Below are 19,187 nucleotides of genomic sequence, written 5' to 3'. Positions count from 1 at the left end.
AGACTATGTTTGAACATCATAATGTAGCGCACACATTATTTGGTGGATCAGCACCATAGCAGTGCTGATGTTTTAGTATATAAAACATTTACTTTTTCTTTGCAGACTCACTAAATAATGCAGATCAACAAAGGTGGTGGTCATATAATGACATTGTTACCACATTACATAATATCCTAATACATGCACAAATCATACATAACGTGCATAAGTTGTAAGGGTAACATACTACGTTACAGTTTGACATTACACAAGATGAAAGCAAACCATGTGAGAAGCCATACCACCCCGTTCCACCAGGTGGAGATAGCATGTATTCATGTACTCACTTGGAAAGGAAAACGGATGACTCCGTAATACAGATACACATACGTTGTTACAGTAAAGCCGCATTTTTTCCTCTCTCTCTCACCAAAATAGCAACCTCTAATTGAGAATACATCTGATAAAAAGTTGAAAATGGCACTGGTGAAGAGGCGAAGGTGCAAAAATAGAGCCACCTCACTAAATGAGTGAAATCATGATTAGTTAAGTGATATGCTCAAGGGGCTTTCCCTTTCTTTTCCATTTTTCATTTTTTGGTGCGGTGATATGCTGAGCTGCTGAGCAGCCAACAAGAGTGATTTCTTTTACAGAAATCTCTCTTTCTCATGCTATGCCAGTTACTCCAATTGCCCCATTGAACAAAGAGTCTCTGACGAGTGCTGACTAGTACCAGAAGGGTGAATACGCTGCAATAACTAGAGCCACAGACGCTCACCTAGTGTCCTAAACATTGGCCGGTGTGTTGGGGCCCTAACTCCCTGTGACCTGTGGGAACATTCACGCTGAAAAGACTAAAAGAAAAGGAGAAAATCTGTTTCAGAAATCACTTGAAGGACAATTGTTCACAGTTTATCTTAAATTTCCACCTACAGTATTGCTTTAGTATGCAGACAGATTTTATTTACGCTGGATGTGTGTATACTGCGTTATGTTGTATAAACTGCTGTATATTGCAGTTACAAGTATTACTTTACGCTAGGAATCAGGAAACCAGTAAGTAGAAAGGTGTTTTGAATTGTCTTTGTTTGTATACGATAGCTGTGCGCAATGTAAATACAGTTTTAAAGCAATAGTAGTTAAATATTTTAGACTAATCGCTTCTTTCCTCAACCACTCACATATTTATGGATTGAAGTATGGAGCTAAAGCCAGCAGACAGCTTAGCTTAGCTTAGCAGAAAGGCTGGGAACAGCAAGGGTAAAGCTAGCCAGGTTCTGTGTGTAAAGTAAAAAGACAAAATCAAAAGTTACATTTTAGGTTTAAGGACGGTGTGGTGTAACTGGAGCCAACTGGTTGCCTAACAACCTCACCGAGGCAACAAGAGATCTGCAGTAACAGCCGGTTACAGCTGAGGAACTGTGAATGTTTGAGTGAATCTTTTTGTTGTTTTTAAATTGTGTTTTAATAAAACATATACTTGAGAAAACTGATGCATTAAAACTGTACCTGAGTATCAAAAGGGTGCTTTCTTTTCTTCTGCCTTGAATCTGTAAGTCCATCAGCATTACAGAGAAACTGTGCTTGATTTAGTTATTACATGCAAGACCAACAAATAATTTTACCAACTTTTGGCATTTTTTGTTCCCGAAGAGAAATTACTTTTTATTTGGATTGAATCAAGCATTTATCAGTGCAGACAGAGCATACAACTGTAACTTCGACTGTAAAACAGACAGGAAATCATGGTGTGAGAGGATGTGAGCCTAAAATAACATCTGAAACTTCACCACGTGTCAGATGATTTTGCGTCCTGGGTCCCCAGCAAAACTCTGCAGTTTGGCTCGTAAGGCTCTGACTTATCTAAGCACATCTTCCTTGACTTACTTTGTTCCTCTTTACTGGTAATGCCTGTATTATGATTCACACAGCAGCTTTCACAGTATGTGAAAAGAAAATGAAACTTTTGCTGCAGTTTGTTTTTTGTGTCAACATAACACCCACATCCACACAAAAAACCCCAAATTTCCCAACAAGTCTTCATACCTCAGTTATAAACTATGTAGTGTCATTTAATTCCATACAAATGAGCATTTTCATATTGATGATTTAAAGTATGATTCAGACAATTAACAGGCTTTGAATTTCATTTATTAATGTCACAACTTTTTGGCACTGTTGTGTTTATTTTTGACTGTTGGAGGTGTAAAGACAGGAAACGTGAAACAACAAAGGTCCCCAGCTGGAACTGAACCGTGGGAAGATGTGTTGATGTGGTACACGCCTGAACCATTCAGAAAACAAGGCACCCAATCTCTTTAACACTGTGGACAGTGAGGAGAAAGACTTTGTATTGTTAATGAATATATTTTTCGTGGCCATACCTGTGAGTTTTGGTCAGCTTCTCTTGTCTGGATAGCAGTTTCGCTGTTGTAATCAGTAAAGATTTGCATTTTAATAACACTGTTGTCACTCAATAATATTACTAATTTAAACTGTTTTAAAAACAAATGTTAATGGATCGTAAATGATGCGTCATTTTAAAATGTGTGTGCCTTCTTGTGGGCTTATGCATGAATGCAACTAGATGTACACAAACACACACACAGTATGCCTGTATGTGATTTTGGATTAAGGCTGAGCTAACGGGATTAGAATGTTCTGCTGGCTGGACAGACGCCTTAAATAGCTCAGCCTGACGCTGCTGCTGCTTCAGAGCTGCAGAACAATCAACATTTTACAACCGAGAACAAATATTTCCACCACAGCTGTTGTTTTTTCTCCACATCCGCAGGTGAGTGTGTGCAGCATTTTGTTGAAATGAAACTTTGCACGTCTATAAAAAAAAAAGGCAATATTTGATATGTTTGAGACTGAGACTGATACGTGTTCTATGGCACATTATGCTAATTGGCAGCAATGCATTATTTCTTTTTAGGATTTTTATTTTTCTATTACTGGACCTTGTTAAACCTTCAGTTTAGGTGTAAACTGATAAATCATCAGTTTTCTTAATTTGAATCTTAACTTGTTTCAGAGAAGCATGTCACATGATCAATATTGCAAAGCTTCCAGTTGTATTTATTAGTATTTATATTTTAAATGTCATCATGTTTATTGTTAAATTTACCAGAATGGTAAAGGAAGATCAGTTTTGAGGCTTTGTTTGAAAATAGTATTCTTGTTGTATTAAAGGGACTTTTTTATCTTTATCTTTTCACAGAAATGGCTGATGTTTTCAGAGGCCTGAACCTCCTTGAAACCCTCAAAGACTCCATAGAGAACAACAAGTTATCAGATGTCAAGGATGCAGTGGAAGATCTTCTGATCAGCAGGATCAACTTAGCTGTAGTGGGAGACCGTGGGGATGAAAAAGCCACCTTCATAAACTCCCTCCGTGGCCTCGGTCCCGGGGACGAAGGAGCTGCTCCGTCTCCGTCCCCTGCTGCTCCGGAGGAAGTAGCAGGCTACCCTAACCCCAGACACCCTGACTTTCGGCTGTGGGATCTGCCACCTGTCCCATCCACCTCTCCATTTGAACCTGAGAGGTACATGGAGAAATACAAGTTCTCACGCTACAATGCCGTCTTCATGACGTTCACACAGACACTCCAACCCAACAGCGTGGAGGTGTTCCAGGAGGCCCGCTCACTGCAGCAGCATACAGTTTACTTCATTCTCTTGGCTGTAGCGAAAGACACTGAAAAAAGCCTGGAAGAAAAGAGGAAAGCCAGTGTGGAAGTGCTGACATCACAAGGCGTGGCACAGCCTAAAGTCTACGTGGTGCGACCATCAACCCTGGAGAAGTCTGACTTCCCCGGCCTGTTGGAGGACATGGGGAGAGACCTTCCAGAGATCCGAGCCCACGCTCTTCTCTTGGCTCTCCCGACGCTGACCTCCACCCTGGTCACTCAGAAAAAAGATGCATTCAAAGCACTTGTATGGGCAGCCGCCTCACTATCTGGTGGGGTTTCAGCTATTCCTGTTCCCTTTGTGGCCTCCATGGTGGACTCAAGTGTAGCAGTGCGGATTCTAACCAAAGCACAATTATCTCTGTGCCTGGACAATGAATCAGTCGAGGCACTTGCCCGCCTGCGAGGCGTGGAACTCTCTAGACTTAAAGGGCTGCGGACTTGCGTACTATCAGTGGAGGTCACCAAAGGTGAGGTGAAAAAGCGGCTGGCGGCAGCAGAAAAGGACTTGGCCACGGTTTCGTCGAAGCTGGTGGAGATGGCGATGCCGAGACACGCCCGCTCTGTCAGCCGCTCCTTCACTGCCATGCTGCAAGCCTTGAACTGCGCCATCGATGAAATGGCGGCTGATGCTGAAAAGATACTGGCTGCTGCTGTCGGAGAGGGGAAGTGAAGTCAAATGTTTTTTCTCTTCGTGTGCTGCTGATGTGTGGTTCATCTTCACTTTAATGTTTTGGTCTGTAAGAGATGCGACTGTTTATTATCCAAGTAAATCTTTTGGTACGTTTACACTCTTTATGATGAGCCTGAAGTACTCAAAGACACTGTAAATACTGTGTAAGCATACATTCTGCAAATAAATGTCAAGCAGTGTGAAGTGCTGTGTGTCTGGTTTGCCCACCCTGAAGAGCTGCTTTCATTTTGACAAAGCATTAAATAGAGGAAGTGAGAGGGAGCTCAGCTGTATATGTGCTGTAGCGGGCCAGTTGTTGAAGGAATTACCACATCACCTTCATCAGTAAAACCATAAAAGGTTCTCTCCTCTGGTTTGCATGATTGAACATGCAAATACTCGAAGATTTCGTGTCAACCGTGAAAACTTCCTTTTTTTAAAGTGTTATTTAAGGAGGGATGATTTGTTGCACGGACGATAATAAACGATTTCTCTGAGGTAAGAACAAGATTATTTTTGTGTCTTATCAGTCTAAAATGTTTCCTCTATTGAACTTCCTGATTTAAACTAAATAGTCGTCTCTGTCTTTGAAGGTTCATCTCAGTCATTGAGATGTTCTGCTGTCTGTCCAGAGAGAGGAGACTTTTGAATTCTAAAATAAGACTCCAAACTGCATTAAGTTGTTTGTGATTTGTACTTTTGACAGATTGAACTCAATCCATCCAAGGTGTGGAGTTCGTTGAATCAACAATTTTAAAGTGGCATTTATAAGTCATGCGCTTACAAAAACACTGATTTTTTTTTCACAACAATATGCTTCAGATTTCCAAAGGACAAATGACTAGATCACTCAAAAAATGCATCATACTGTTTACAAAAATAAATATAAATGCATATATATAGTAAATATATTGTGTTTAGTGTATGGGTGTACTTGCATGGCTGGTGATGCAGACAAAAGGACATGTCAGAAGATGTCAAATAAAAATGATATGCTCCCAAGCCATATTCAAGGTATTGAAAGTAAAGAATTTGAACCTCTAACTGGAAGCCTTAAAATACAATAAATGTGGGCTCTGCAAAGACACAATAATTACGACTACTACAAAAAGAAATGGGGAAAAAAGAAATTAGCCTCGGCATTTTGTTATGGCGCATTTTTCCTCACAATCTCTTTTCACTTCAACGCAGTGAAAATGTTGCCAAATATGTCCGTAGTACTGGAGAATCCCCGACTACCTCAAAATGACGAAGAAAACAGATCAGATAATCATCAGAAAAAGAAAAAGAGGAAGAGGAAGAAAAAAAAAATCAGACTGGCTGATTTGCATTGCAAAATATATATTAAAAAAAACACCTGGTAACAGATAGTTTGTACACTGAATGTATAAAATGTTGTGTTCTCACGTTTTATTGGTTGTTTGTTTCAGATTTCTCGCTTTTGTGCCACATGAAGATGAACGCTCAGACAAGCGGGTGGTTCGTATTTCTGGTCCTGGTGAAATGTAAGAATTTTTATCACCCCACTATGATAACAGTGTTTGCTTTTCACAACATAAAGTCACAAACATTATCTGACGCTTCCACAATCCACTTGTTTTCACAGCTATAGATCTTTCTTGGACCGAAAAAGCTCTCATCGAACTAGAAGGCAGTAACCCGACAGCTAAAGAGGGCTCATGTGCTGAAATCAACTGCAAAGTCAATCCTAGTTATCACAATTTTCCTGAAACTGTTTCATCCTGGTTTTGGATGAAGGATAGACATTATAATGATAAAATTAAAGACTTTAATGCTACAATCATTTACAGTACAGATAATATCTCACGCCCTGTCAGTCCAGACTTTGCAGGCAGAGTGACATATAAAGGGACACCATCTCAAAACTGGAAATCTTCACAACTTCAATCTCCATCTTCGCCTCAGTCTTGCAGTATTTCAATCTGCAACCTGAACAAAACTGACAACGGAAACTATTCTTTCAGAGTTGTAGGAAACCGTGGAAAATGGGCAACCAACGAAGTTAACCTCACAGTAACAGGTGAGTACAGAAATCAGAACACTGACAGACATTTTCAGAACATACAAAGCAATATATGCAGACACTGGGGTCTCCCTAAAGACCTGGTATTTTACACAGATGGGTTTGGTTCTGTAGCACGTGGCAGTGCACGATTTGTCGAGCTCCATAACATCTCAGTCCATACGCTCATTATTTTCACCTCACATCTACATGCATGGAAATGATAATCAATCTCGTCACAGCCTTTTTATGAGATTTTATTTTTGCATGAAAACCTTTTGGAAATGTAGGCCTTGAGGTGATGTAGCATAAATTTGATTTATTAAACCTCTCTCAGTCAGTGCTGCTGGTTGAATGTGAGTTTTATGCGGGTGGCCAGAGTCTGTATATAGTTTGATAATATGGTTTTGTATGTGTTAAACTACTGGACTTTGGAGTTGCAGTTTGTATTCAAGAAAGTTAATGGCATGGATTAAAATAATAAGTCAACATTTACAGCAACAGCAAAATTTTATATCGCTATTTGGATATTTTCTCGTCAAAATATCAGGATAGACAATATTATTGTTGTAACGCAAAATACAGATATTTTATTTTTAAATAAAAGACTGAAAGACAGACATATGCTGTTTACCTATTTTCTCTCTAAGTGAGTGACGAAATAATATTAATTGAGAATTAGAATGCACACAATATTAAGGGCAGCCAGTCTGTCCAGGTGAGAAATAACACTGATGAATTAAAAATTGAATTACAGTCAGATTAGTTCCTCTCAGGTGAAGAGTCACACAGCAGGTCGATATCCAATATTTGAAAAAATATTGGATGTGACAACAAATATTGTGATATTCAATTGTATCTAATATCAGCCCGGCCTAACAGCAGCGATCAACAGTTAAAATCCTCTATGTCTGAAGTCACGAGTGACGAGATGCTCAGTGTGAGACGATGAGAATGTGCATCAGGTGCACATCTCTGTATGAAACAGGATGCAGGGCGGCGTTCTGGGCAAAATACCAAGTTTTTACTGAGGTGAGCTGTTCCGGAAGCAGATATGATTGAACTGGTTCGAGTCAAGATTCAAGAACATAATGAAAGTATCATATTAAGAATACATTTTATAGATGTTATATCATACTGTGATTTCTGTAATAGAATGTCAAACATACACCAGCAGTTTAAGAACTTAAGGGTCATGATAAAATGTTTTTTTTTTAATAAAATATATGAAAAAAGAATCATTACACAGCTCACCTGCTCACCCTCTTCTATTTATCAGTGGGCTTCTTATACCAAATTGATGACAAGAAAAGAGATCTCACATAGTCCCATCGGATCTAAAGCAGCTGATCTTCCGATCTTCACAACTGTTATATATAAACACTCAGAAAATTGAAGTTACTCACACTGAATAGCAAACCAATAGCGGTGAAAATCTATCTTCCTGATTAACTCAACTACCTAAAACGTAAGTTCTTACTGCTATATTAATAAGAAGCTTATACAGTTATGTGGAAACTATCTCATGATTGACAGCTTTCTTTTCAGTCACGCAAGAAAAAAAGTGTTAATATCAAGTATGACTCCAGATCTGATTTAATGGCGCTCCACTCTGCGTAGATGACCAGCCTTTTAGGATATGATTCAGTAATTCACTCAGTATTCATCCTAGTAACGAGTACATGTGTAACTATGAGCACAGAGAGCTTAAGGAAGATAAAGTATCTGTAAACTCAATAGATATGTTTTGTTAATAGAGAAAGTGTGATTATAATAAAATGGCTATTATGTCAATTCACAATCTCTGCTCATATTCTCATTTTCATATTTTCAGAAAACCCATGCCTGATCACTTTTGAGAAACCACCTGTTGTAAAGGAAAATGACAACGTAACACTCACATGCTCTACTTTGAGTTCATGTCCCTCAAAACCACAAATTGAAGGTTCGACAGAGTTGTATCCAACGTTGTTTCCAAAGTCTCTGCAAGAAATTAACAGGCGGAAAATCACCACTGTTGAGTTTAAAGTCAGCTGGAGGGATGATGGGAAGACGTTTTCATGCCAAACTGAAGATAACAAGGACCAGCATTTGATTCGAAAAGTCTCCCTTACCGTTGAATGTAAGTTCTTGAATGCAGAGTTTATTTATGTCACATCTACCATTTGACTGACGGGTTGTTTAATACAGGATCTAATACTGGACAATAGCTGCAATCTAAACTATCAATGAATTGTGATGTTGTAGTATGATCTGTAAACCCTGCAGCAGAAACAGGACTAAATTCAAAGTTCTATTGAGTCCAAACTTACGCTAACAGTGCCAGTAGATGAATTTCCTTTTAAGACTAGAGTTAGTAGCAGAATATGCTTTTTAGTGGTATTAATTAGATAAGAAAATTAAGCAGATTTTTAGCAGCTGATACTCAATCGCTTTATCGCAGCAGTACAGGGTGGCACCAAAGTGTCACTCAGCTTCATGACATCACTTTTACGACACAGTTTCCGTGCTCTAACTTTTTTTTACTCAAACTTACTCGAAGGGATATTCCGGTATTTTTAAAACTGGACCTTATGTTTACATATTTTGGTGTGTAAATGATTCATGATAACCAACAGTTTTGAAATCAGTTGAGTAGATCGCCTAAGCGAGGGGGTTTCAACATAGAAGCAATGGCTGCATCGTAATCCTTCCGGCTGACTGAAGTTGTTATTCTAAGCATCTGACAACGTTATGGAAAAATCCCTACAGAGAACATTCTGTTGAACAATACGATCCCTTTCGTTACCAGAAACTCACTCAAAGAGAGGTCTTACTCTGAAATCTTGTGAGGTGACTTGTTAAAGTCTTAAAAGACTTTTTTTTTTTTAACGTCATAACCCTCACAAGACGACTTGTTTCACTATCACAAGTTGGTCCAGTCAGAATAATACAATTGGGAAAGTCTAGAAGAGCTGGTTGATAATATAATTTCTATCCTCCCCCTGACCTGCTTTGATAGGAATGATCGGGTCGCTGCCTCCAACACAGCATCCATGGTCCCATTAAATATTAAATCAGATCTTATCGGGTAGTAATTGTTTCCATAATGTTGTCAGAGACTGAGGATTATATTGTTTGAATGGATGTCACTTTGATGGTCGGGGTCGCCATTGCAGCCATGCTGTGGCTGCTAGCTGAGGCGATCTAGTAAGTAACCGTAGGGCCCAGGTTTTAAAAATTGGGTACTCCCATTTAATAATGTCAGCAAAGAACACACAGTTACATGTTTAATTTGCTGTATGAAGACCGATTCCTCTTTACTTGTGTTGAATTTATTGACAGATGCTCCAAAAGATGTACTGGCTAGCGTTAGCTCTGAGGTCATCAAGGCAGGACAAGCTGTGACTCTCACTTGCTCCGCCAAAGGACGTCCTGATCCCAAATTTACCTGGTTTAGAGATGAACAGAAAGTGGAGCCAGGGCCAGGGCCAGGGCCAGAAATGAAGATTGACCAAATTAAAGAATCGGAGGGTGGGGATTACAGTTGTGTAGCTCAAAATGACCATGGCAACGCTACATCGAATCCAGTGGCTGTAGATGTTACATGTGAGTAGTTCCTGAAGTTGAATTAATATGGTGATTTGTTTTATTCTTAGCAGTTTTCCTGCCCAACACTGTTGTACTGTCTTGACACTTTGCTGTAACACTTTCACTTAAAGATCGTGTTTGTGAGAAAAGTTGATTTTTGAGTCTCATTTCCAACTCATCAAAAACTGTTGCTTTGGAATTGGAGGTTTGGTCAGCCTGCACCCTAAAGCATCGGTGTGTGATGAGTTGGGAATGAGACTCTTTATGAGATCTTTAATCAACACTGCTGTATTCTTAACTATTCATTTGTGGATCAAACTTAAATAATATTTTAATCTTTTGTTACAGATGAGCCTCAAGTTGAGGTACAGATGTCTCCACAAGACTCTGAAGTTAAAGAAAACACTGAAATGAATTTTACATGTAATGTGATAAAAAGCCATCCACCTACTCTCACGTCCTACTCTTGGTACAAAAATGATCGGCTGATTCCAGGAAGACAGCAGAAAGTCTGGTTTGTTCAGAGAATCCAGCGTTCTGACGGAGGCTCCTACAAATGCGAGGCCACTAACAGTGCCGGTACTGGAACATCACATCCACGTCAAATCAAAGTCCAATGTAAGTTTCACAGCTCCCTGCACTGCATGTTAGTCTAAGTTGATTATTAAGGAGATAATTGATTCAATCCACTGATTGTATCATCATAGAAAGCATGCTGAAAGTAATTTCTTCATTCCAGACGGTCCAAGGAATACCAGGATCTTCATCAGAGATCCAGATGTACAAGTTGGTAAATCCCTCTATTTCACATGTGAGACTGATGCCTATCCTGCCCCAAAGAGTTTCTACTGGTACCGTAACAGCACCAATAAACGGTTGGAAGCATCACAGTCGTGGTCACGTACAACTAACAACAACACGCTGAATTTGGGGCCTGTACAAAGAGCAGATGAAGCATGCTACGAGTGCAGGGCAACCAACGACATCAGTACAGGGCAGAGCAGAGAGCCACGATGCATAACAGTTCTCTGTAAGTAAATCTGTTTCACTGAAAATGTTCTGTGATGTTGCCATGAACTTAAACATCAAGATAAGTTTGACGAATGTCTGCATTTCCACCTGACCAACACGAGTACCCCAAAAATCACCATCTTTTATTATTAAGCTGGAGCCAGCGGCAGGTTAATGTAGCCTAGCGTAAGACTGATAACATCTATCCTGGCTATGTGTGACTGTAACTAATTCCACCTCCCAGCACCTCTTAAGCTTCCAGTAGTGTTGTAGTCAAGACCACCTACACCAAGTCATGACTGAGACAACAAGACCAAGACATTGATGGATTGAGGTTGAGTCTAAAATCAAGGCAGGACTCTGCAAATGTCAGCAAAGGGGAAAGTCTTGCCCCAAATGAAGTGAAATATGGAAGCGTGTCCCTTGTTCTTGGCACCTGTTTCATCCTTTTTGTAGCAGGCACTGCTAATATGACCCCTAGCTGCTCTTATCTGACTTAACTAGCTAATAGCAACTATATTTAGCAGCAGCTGGCGTTACTCTAGTGATATTCTGCATTGTTTATTTGGAATATGAAGATTTTATATATTGCATCTGTGTTCAGTGTTTAACCTTTAAGGACAGAAGTTGTCTTCCTGTTCATTGAATGCTGCTGCAATATAATGCAACATCTTTCAAAATGACTGAATTCTTGTGAAAAACAAACATGCATCTGTTTCCTCTCCACAGATCCTCCAACCAATCTCAGTCTGTCTATGATGTCTGAGATCACAGAGGGTAAACTCATTACAATCATATGTACTGTTGATAGTGCCCCACCGTTACGCCTTAGCTTGACCACACCCAGTTCTCCAGATTGGAGTCTCCCTCACTGTTATCCTCCTGTGCCCCCCAACACTCTCTGCTACTTTTTTAATGTAACTTTAATGTAACTTTCAAAATGACTGAATTCTTGTGAAAAAACAAACCTATGTCTGTTTCCTCCCTACAGATCCTCCCACCAATCTCATACGGCCTATGGTGTTTGAGATCACAGAGGGTCAACTCATTAGAATCAAATGCTCTGTTGATAGTGCCCCACCGTCACGCCTTCGCTTGATCACACCCAAATCTCCAGAGTGGAGTGTCCTTCACTGTTATCCTCCTGCGCCGCCCAACAGTCTCTGCCACATTTTTAATGTAACTTCAGCCTACGCAGGCAGTTACACCTGCAGTGCCGACAACGGCATCGGTTCAAAACAAAGTGACCAATGGAAGTTGATGGTGAAATGTGAGTACATTGTCTTTTTACTAATCAAACAAATGATGTCGAAACCAGAATGTTCCATAAAGCTATTAATTTAACCTCAGTATGAAAAGAAAAACAACCTGACTTCAAACGGTAAAAGTCAAATCTTCATCGTCCATGTTTTTCTGTGTGAGCTGATGTGAGTCATTGTCAGTTTTTTTGGTTGATGGGTGGCTTTGATTGACTCATAATGTACAAGGAGTCGACAAAATGGCTTTAACAAAAGCTAAGTAACTACACTGCTTAAGTACTGTACAGCACACTTATCTAGAATTTTGGGGAACATTAATTTCAGATTAGAAATATAAAATTGAAAAATATTGCAGTTTCCTGATTAGACTATTATATTGCTGCAGTAAACTTAGGACTAAAGTAAGGAGTGTTTTAAAGTGTAGTATTATTAATGAGAATTTTACTAGTTCTTCCTACATTGAGTGAAATGAATAATTATAGGAACTTTAAAGGTGTTTTAACGTTGCTAACACCCAGCTAGCTAATGTCAGGGCAGTAGTGTGGGCCGATACTGTACAACTCATCCATTCCTTCATTTTCGTCCATGTGATCTGCTCACAAACCTTGTCAAAAGCTGGAACCAACCATCAGAATTCTTATACAGAGATAAACAAAACAATCATTTTGAACCCGACAAACATTTGAAAAATTATTGATTCAGAGTCATAATAATATTTTTAGGGAATATAAATACTTTTAGTCTGGTTCTTTCTAAAAGCTCTTTCACACTGTGTGATTTAATTCAACACCACCACAACTTGTGACCTCAAAAATGACCGAAACATGTAAATCACCCTCTCTCCAATTAGTAAGACAGTGAAACACTGGAATGTACAATATTTTACAAGTGTGCAATTATATCATCCAACACCTATATGGACAGAGACTTACCTTGAACCTGCCTTATTCAAAATGTTATTTTGCAATGACTGTTCACAACGATTTCTATATATGAATGTTCTTCTGTTCTTTTCCCGATATTTTTGGTAAATTCAGATCGTCCACAAGATGTGAGAGTTGAAGCCAAGCCTGATTTTTCAGTGACTGAAAACGGAACGTTAAGACTGACATGCAAAGCCACGTCCCACCCAACAGACAAGTCTTACATGTGGATGAAGATGACTGACGGGAAGAAAGAAATCATGAAGCATTATCAGACTGAGACCATCACCATTCAGTCTGTCAGTCCTTCTGACAGCGGTCTGTACAGCTGTGCAGCCAGCAATGAAATCGGGACCGGAGAGTCAATGTCGGCTCCGGTTCACGTCAAGTGTGAGTAGACCGATGCACCGATTCCTTTCTTCCTTCATTCCTTCCTTCCTTCCTTCCCTCTTGCAGCTGTTAGACTTTACACACACACACACACACACACACACACACACACACACACACACACACACACACACACACACACACAAACACACACACAAACACACACACCAAAATCATCAAGCTGTGCGATCTCATTATCCCAGTGGACGATTTCTGCACCTCGATATGCAATGGTGTAAATATTTTTTGTTTCTCATTCATATTGTTTATATTGCTTATTATTTTACTTATTTATTACTGCTGTTTTAATTCATATTCCTATCTTATCTTATCTTATTTGCAGTAGAAAGACAATATATTCGACCCAATCTCCAGAATAAATGTTAGCCATGTAGCCATTAGACAATATATTGACATCGTACCTTGTAGAAATGTCTGCAGTTGTTCTTGAACGTTGGTTAAAAGGTGTGGGCAGTTCATTGTTTTGTCACAGTGTCTTTCTTTAAACAACTGCTAGGAATTGTCGTAAGGGAATTAATACAAGGGGTTTTTTTTTTGTGCTGAAATTCATGTAACACACATCTCATTTTCTTCTTATTACCCTTTCTCCTAAATTTCCCTGCTTAGATGCTCCAAAATATGTAAATGTCACGGCAGCAGCAGAGCAGCAGGAGCCTGATGGGAGGAGTTCAGTGATGCTGACCTGCAGCAGCCACAGCTATCCCGATGTCACACAGTATTCATGGTACAGGAAGGTGTCAGCAAAGGACAAAAAGGAAGAAAAGGTTGCTTATCGGCAGAGCTACAAAGTGCCTTCAGACAAACCGGGATACTACTACTGCGTCGCAGAAAATGAAATAGATAAAAAATCATCTGATCCAGTCCCGCTGTTTGTTCACCGTGAGTGAATTCAAGACCATGTGTCCATATGTGTCCTGTATCACTTAAATGCTGGGAGAGATGTTGAAGAAACAAAATACATTTTTGCTGCCTTCACACTGATGTTTTGTCTCTTCTCACCACAGGACGCCTGTTGAGGGCCCTGAAGTTCGTCTTCCTTTCTCTCACTATCCTGCTTCTTATTTTATTCCTTGTCTTTGTCTATAGGTAAAAAGTAAACATTTTTAATAAAAAATAAATCAGTTTCACACATGATCATGTGTAACTACTGTCGTGTACCTTTATGTTTCCAGATATAAGAGAAAGAAATCAATTCATCGAGGACAGCCCTGCTTTGGTTTTCTGGTGATGAATCATTTGTGCAAATCATTTTCTGCTTCTTGATTGAACAAATCTGGACAAAAATGACATATCTTCCCGTCAACCCATTCAGGTTCGGTGGAACTGTTGCAGACGGAGGAATCTGATAAGAGAGTCTGTCACAGCAGAGCCTTTCAGGAGCAGAGATGACCTCTTGCCAGACCAGCCGTGCCGTCCTAATGCCCAACGACACCAGCCTCGTCCAGACAGCACGTAAGACGGCAGCCGCACACACTGTCCCCACCCAGCACAAGGCACAGTCTGTTGTACATGGAGCTGCATGCTGCTGCTGCTCAAAGCATCTATTTAAGATCCTTCAGACATGAATGACACAATGAGAGTCTGCCCTGTCATTTATTATAGTTGGTCACTGAGTGTGTATGTTTTTATTCTTATTGCCCATTGTTGTTCCACAGGCCTGCATCCAACGGCAACTTTGTTTATTCTACTGTCAATTTCTCATCTGTGAAACAGGTGAGTCAGGCAATGCAAAGCAAGTTTTCACAACAACTTTATTAAGAGAGCAACAAATGAAAACAATTGCATCGGGAGACTTTACATGAATAACAATTTAAGATGGATGACTGTCAATTTATTGCCATTTCTTACATGGACAGTTTACCACTTTTACATCAGCACCTCACAGCATTTGAAAACAGTCGCATGTGGAAAGTCTTCTGTGGCACTTTGAACACACTTCATAAACCTTTTTACCGCTTGTCTCTCAATATAATGCCTCTATATGACCTACAAGAGAGCTCTTTCTGTATAACAACTATAGTTCTTCCTACCTGTGTTCGGGTCAGATAAGTACTGAAACCTTGACTGCAAGTTAAGAAGAAGAACTATTTTGGTGATCCATTTTCTACATCTGATCTAAACTGTTTTCTCTCCTGTGTTTATGACTTGAATAAATCCAGACTATCCAGAGTAAAAAAAAAAAAAAAAATTGGGGGGACAATTTTTTATTTGTTTTCCTCCTGATTTTTTTTTTTTTAATATTCTAGCTGTGAAAATGAGGAAAAACATTTGGACAGAAAAAATGTCATGTTAGTTTCTTTTTAAACTAAGAAAAAAGAAAAAAAACCATTTGAAAACAATGTCATTTAATACATGGTGTTTCATCCAGAGTAAAACTGTTTTTAGGAGAATATCTTTTTTCCTCCTGATTTATTTTTGCTGCCTCTGTTTTCATTATTGGGCAAAAAATAAAGAGAATTTGAAGATTATCCTGGAAAAACGTTTTTTTCCTACCAGCTCTCAAGTCATAAACACAAAAGAAAAGAAAAAAGATTTTTTTTTTTTCAGGAGGAACATTGTTTCCATATGTGAAACTAAGAAATAATTAAAAAATAATAATTTGGAAAAAAAAAAAGAATCAGATTGCTTTTTTTCAGGAGGACCATTTTTCTTTGTCCGTAGTAAAAAAGTTTTCGGGAGAAAATCATGGGAAAACATTTTTAAAAATTGAGAGAATTTGAAAAAGATTATCTTGGCAAAACTTTTTCTTCCACCGGTTCTCAAGTCATAAACACAGAAGAAGGTTAAATAAAGTTTTTATTTAGTTTTTCAGGTGGAAAAATGTTGTTGTTTTTAACGTGAAACAGAATTAATTTGTGAATCCAAGAAAAAAGGAAAAAATCAAAAACAACAACTTTTTCCTCACTTGCCCCTCAGTGGTAAGAATGAATTTAGGAGTCTTGGCTTGAGACTTAGCTCTGTAGTCGGTTGGGACCATCTGGCACTAAAACAAAGATTACTTTTGTTTCACTATCATTATATAATTATTAATCTTACACGGCCACACATAGACACACATGACGTCATCAGTATGCATCCTACAAGGAGTAAAAAATATTAAATACGCATTGCATCTTTTTCACTCGCTTTCAAAACAAATGCACACATCAACGTCTTCACATCAGGAGGCCGTGGTGCTCACACCACTTCTGTCCACAGGCGCCGCCAGAGTCAACTAAAGGAAAGTTCCTTGTAGCTGCAAAGGTTACAGTTTAAGCAGAAATACTGAATGCTTGCAAAACAATCATTTTAATCTGATTTGAAAATTAACGAGGGTTAAAATTTTATTTTAAATGACAGTAGCAGAACATCCCACAGAACGATATCTTTTACTGCAGAAGATACAGGGATCTGAAATATTGGAAAGGATAATCAAAATCATCAGCATCTACTCTCAGGGCTTCTGGACCTCAGTTTGACATAAACAAAAACTATTAGTGCTCATAAAACAACTATGCAGACATCTGCAAATCAGCGTATGTCCAGCTCAAAACAACCGGATGTGTCTTTTCGTGATCAAGCTGTAGCTCTGCACTGTCCTCACTGTTTGTCACAACACTAATCATTCAGTATTCAGTATTGTGGAGCAATGAATCACCAGAATAAAAACCCTCCGCTTCCAATTTTGATCATGAATGAGCTGATTCAGCTGCTACTGTACATTCACTGATGTCTCCTGTCTGCATCTGCTCAGGGTCCATCTGCACAAAGGCCAGTCAGACAGCAAGATGGACGCACAGCGGATGACTCTCTCAGCTACGCCAATATACACTTTGGAAATGAGAAAAAGTGAGAATTTTTGTCGTGCACAAATACCAGAGTAAGAACTGTAGTACGACACGGTACAATTTCATGCTGATGTTTTTTTTTATTGTAGGAACAAACAGGATAAAGCAGAAGTGACTGCTGTGTACGCTATGGTGACCAAGCCACCTAAAAAGGTGAGAAACCAACGAAGTCGTTCTAAGTACATCTGTGTGCCCACAATACACATATGTGTGCAAAGTACAAATACCTTGTTACTGTTCTGAAGTAGATTTTTTTTAGATGTCTGACAACTTGCACATTTTCCTACATTTCCTACATTTTCCTACATTTTTAACACAGATATCTGTTCTTCCTACTCCTTAAATTTTCTAAACAGACTCGTTACTTTAGTTTGAATGTACTTGTGGTGAATTATCCCGCGTCATTGCACACCGCCTTCCCAATATCACATGGCAGATTTCGATGTATGAAGACATAACGGGGTGAAACCAGACAGACAGGGAGACTGGAATGGGAAGAAAAGGCGTGTTGGTGTGTCTTATCTGCAGAGATCCTGCAGGTCGTGTGTGTAGCTTTTTTGTATTTTCTCATTATGTTGCTGCTCGAGACGCTTTACAAACCCAAAATGTGGAATTTGGGAACGAGACTCAACATTCATCTATCTTTCTCGTGCGTTTACATATAGCTCAGGCAAATCCTACTGATTAAGTTTAACAGTCTTTGAGTTATATTAATAGGACGTAAGATCAGTTTTGAATGGAAACTGCCAGTGGAAGTGTCCTTCATTACATTTCAGAGCCTGCACTTTCTAGTTTTCTTTGAGTGAAGAAGTTCAATCAGAACTTCTTTTACCAGGGTCTTTTTTTAAACAAGTATCTGTATTTCTGAATGAGTAAAGAATTAGTTTCACCCACTCTGACTGTAACAAACAAAATTATTTTCCTAATGAAAAAGTTGTCAATCTTACCATGAATCAAACCCCAAGACACATTTGATCCGGTGATATTTTCTGTGCCTAGGACGAGCAAGAAGACAGAGACTACGAGAACGTCAGTGCAGGCCAGACAGCCACATCTCCAAATCCACTGGATTCTGACTCAGACACCAGTGATGATGAGGTGGACCTAAACTATTCACAGGTGAGGTTCGAGGTGAAGCCTGGACACCAGAGAGCCGTCAGAGACTCCAGCACGAGCAGTGACTCCAGCACCTCTGATGAGGAACAGACTCAGTACTCTGACATCAAAATCTGAGTCACGGCTACACCCACGCTGTGCCTGAGCCGCACGAAACCATGTTTACAATTAATCAGATTTTCCTCATTAAAAACGGCTGCATTGGTTTGCTGTTGCATCATTTTTCATCAGCTTGCAGGAACAAATACCAAACTGGAGGAGAGAAAGTAAGCTTTGGCACCTTAAATATAATTGTGTTTTTATGCTAACATATTTTTGTTCTAACTCCTGAATTATCGGAGAAAGTAAGTGTGGCTAACTGTACATACCTGTAAAAATGTAATGACATTACTGTGAGATGGTTGTAATGTTTTAATGCTGTTGTTTTACTGAGACTTAATTCTGACATATGCACGTGTAAAGACTGTGTTAAAAGCTCCTTCACATAACACTCCTTGACTTGAGTGCAAGAAGAAGGGCCAACGCAAACAGATTCATCTATTTTAACAAGAAACAAACAAAAAATATTAATAAAGAGTGTTTTTTTTTATACATGTGTACTCTCTTGTGTCACTCTGGTTTTAAATAAATCTGGAGAATTCTAAGATAAAGGTTCGCATTAAATATTTAAAAAAGCACATAGAAGAATAAAAGTCCTAAG

The 19,187-nt window shown here is 39.1% G+C and overlaps 2 protein-coding genes across 3 annotated transcripts; both read left to right on the top strand.

Annotated features, from left to right (window-relative positions):
* The first annotated feature begins 61 nt into the window (after positions 1-61).
* Positions 62-4,472, top strand: irgq2 (immunity-related GTPase family, q2). 2 transcript variants are annotated; one of them, XM_037075798.1, is made up of 3 exons: positions 1,718-1,828; positions 2,186-2,776; positions 3,206-4,472. In XM_037075798.1, exon 3 carries the CDS (start codon positions 3,208-3,210, stop codon positions 4,345-4,347), a length of 1,140 nt encoding a protein of 379 aa, XP_036931693.1. In that variant the 5' UTR covers positions 1,718-1,828; positions 2,186-2,776; positions 3,206-3,207; the 3' UTR covers positions 4,348-4,472. The 2 variants fall into 2 exon arrangements, with proteins under 2 accessions (XP_036931692.1, XP_036931693.1); XM_037075797.1 differs by having other exon boundaries at positions 62-2,776.
* A 180-nt stretch (positions 4,473-4,652) lies between these two features.
* On the top strand, positions 4,653-19,076 carry si:dkey-24p1.1 (uncharacterized protein LOC556718 homolog). The gene is made up of 18 exons (XM_037075774.1): positions 4,653-4,845; positions 5,778-5,852; positions 5,954-6,388; positions 8,205-8,492; positions 9,695-9,958; positions 10,289-10,558; positions 10,680-10,970; positions 11,681-11,728; positions 11,943-12,221; positions 13,248-13,523; positions 14,151-14,423; positions 14,549-14,630; positions 14,717-14,768; positions 14,857-14,996; positions 15,200-15,257; positions 17,278-17,372; positions 17,461-17,524; positions 18,371-19,076. The coding sequence occupies exons 2-18, from the start codon at positions 5,798-5,800 to the stop codon at positions 18,602-18,604; spliced, it is 3,204 nt and encodes a 1,067-aa protein (XP_036931669.1). The 5' UTR covers positions 4,653-4,845; positions 5,778-5,797; the 3' UTR covers positions 18,605-19,076.
* Positions 19,077-19,187: the final 111 nt, after the last annotated feature.

Source organism: Acanthopagrus latus, chromosome 17 (genome assembly GCF_904848185.1).
Source record: "Acanthopagrus latus isolate v.2019 chromosome 17, fAcaLat1.1, whole genome shotgun sequence".
NCBI lineage: Eukaryota > Metazoa > Chordata > Actinopteri > Spariformes > Sparidae > Acanthopagrus > Acanthopagrus latus.
The sequence above is the reverse complement of the archived record's forward strand: the minus strand, read 5'-3'. Positions and strand labels throughout refer to the sequence as shown.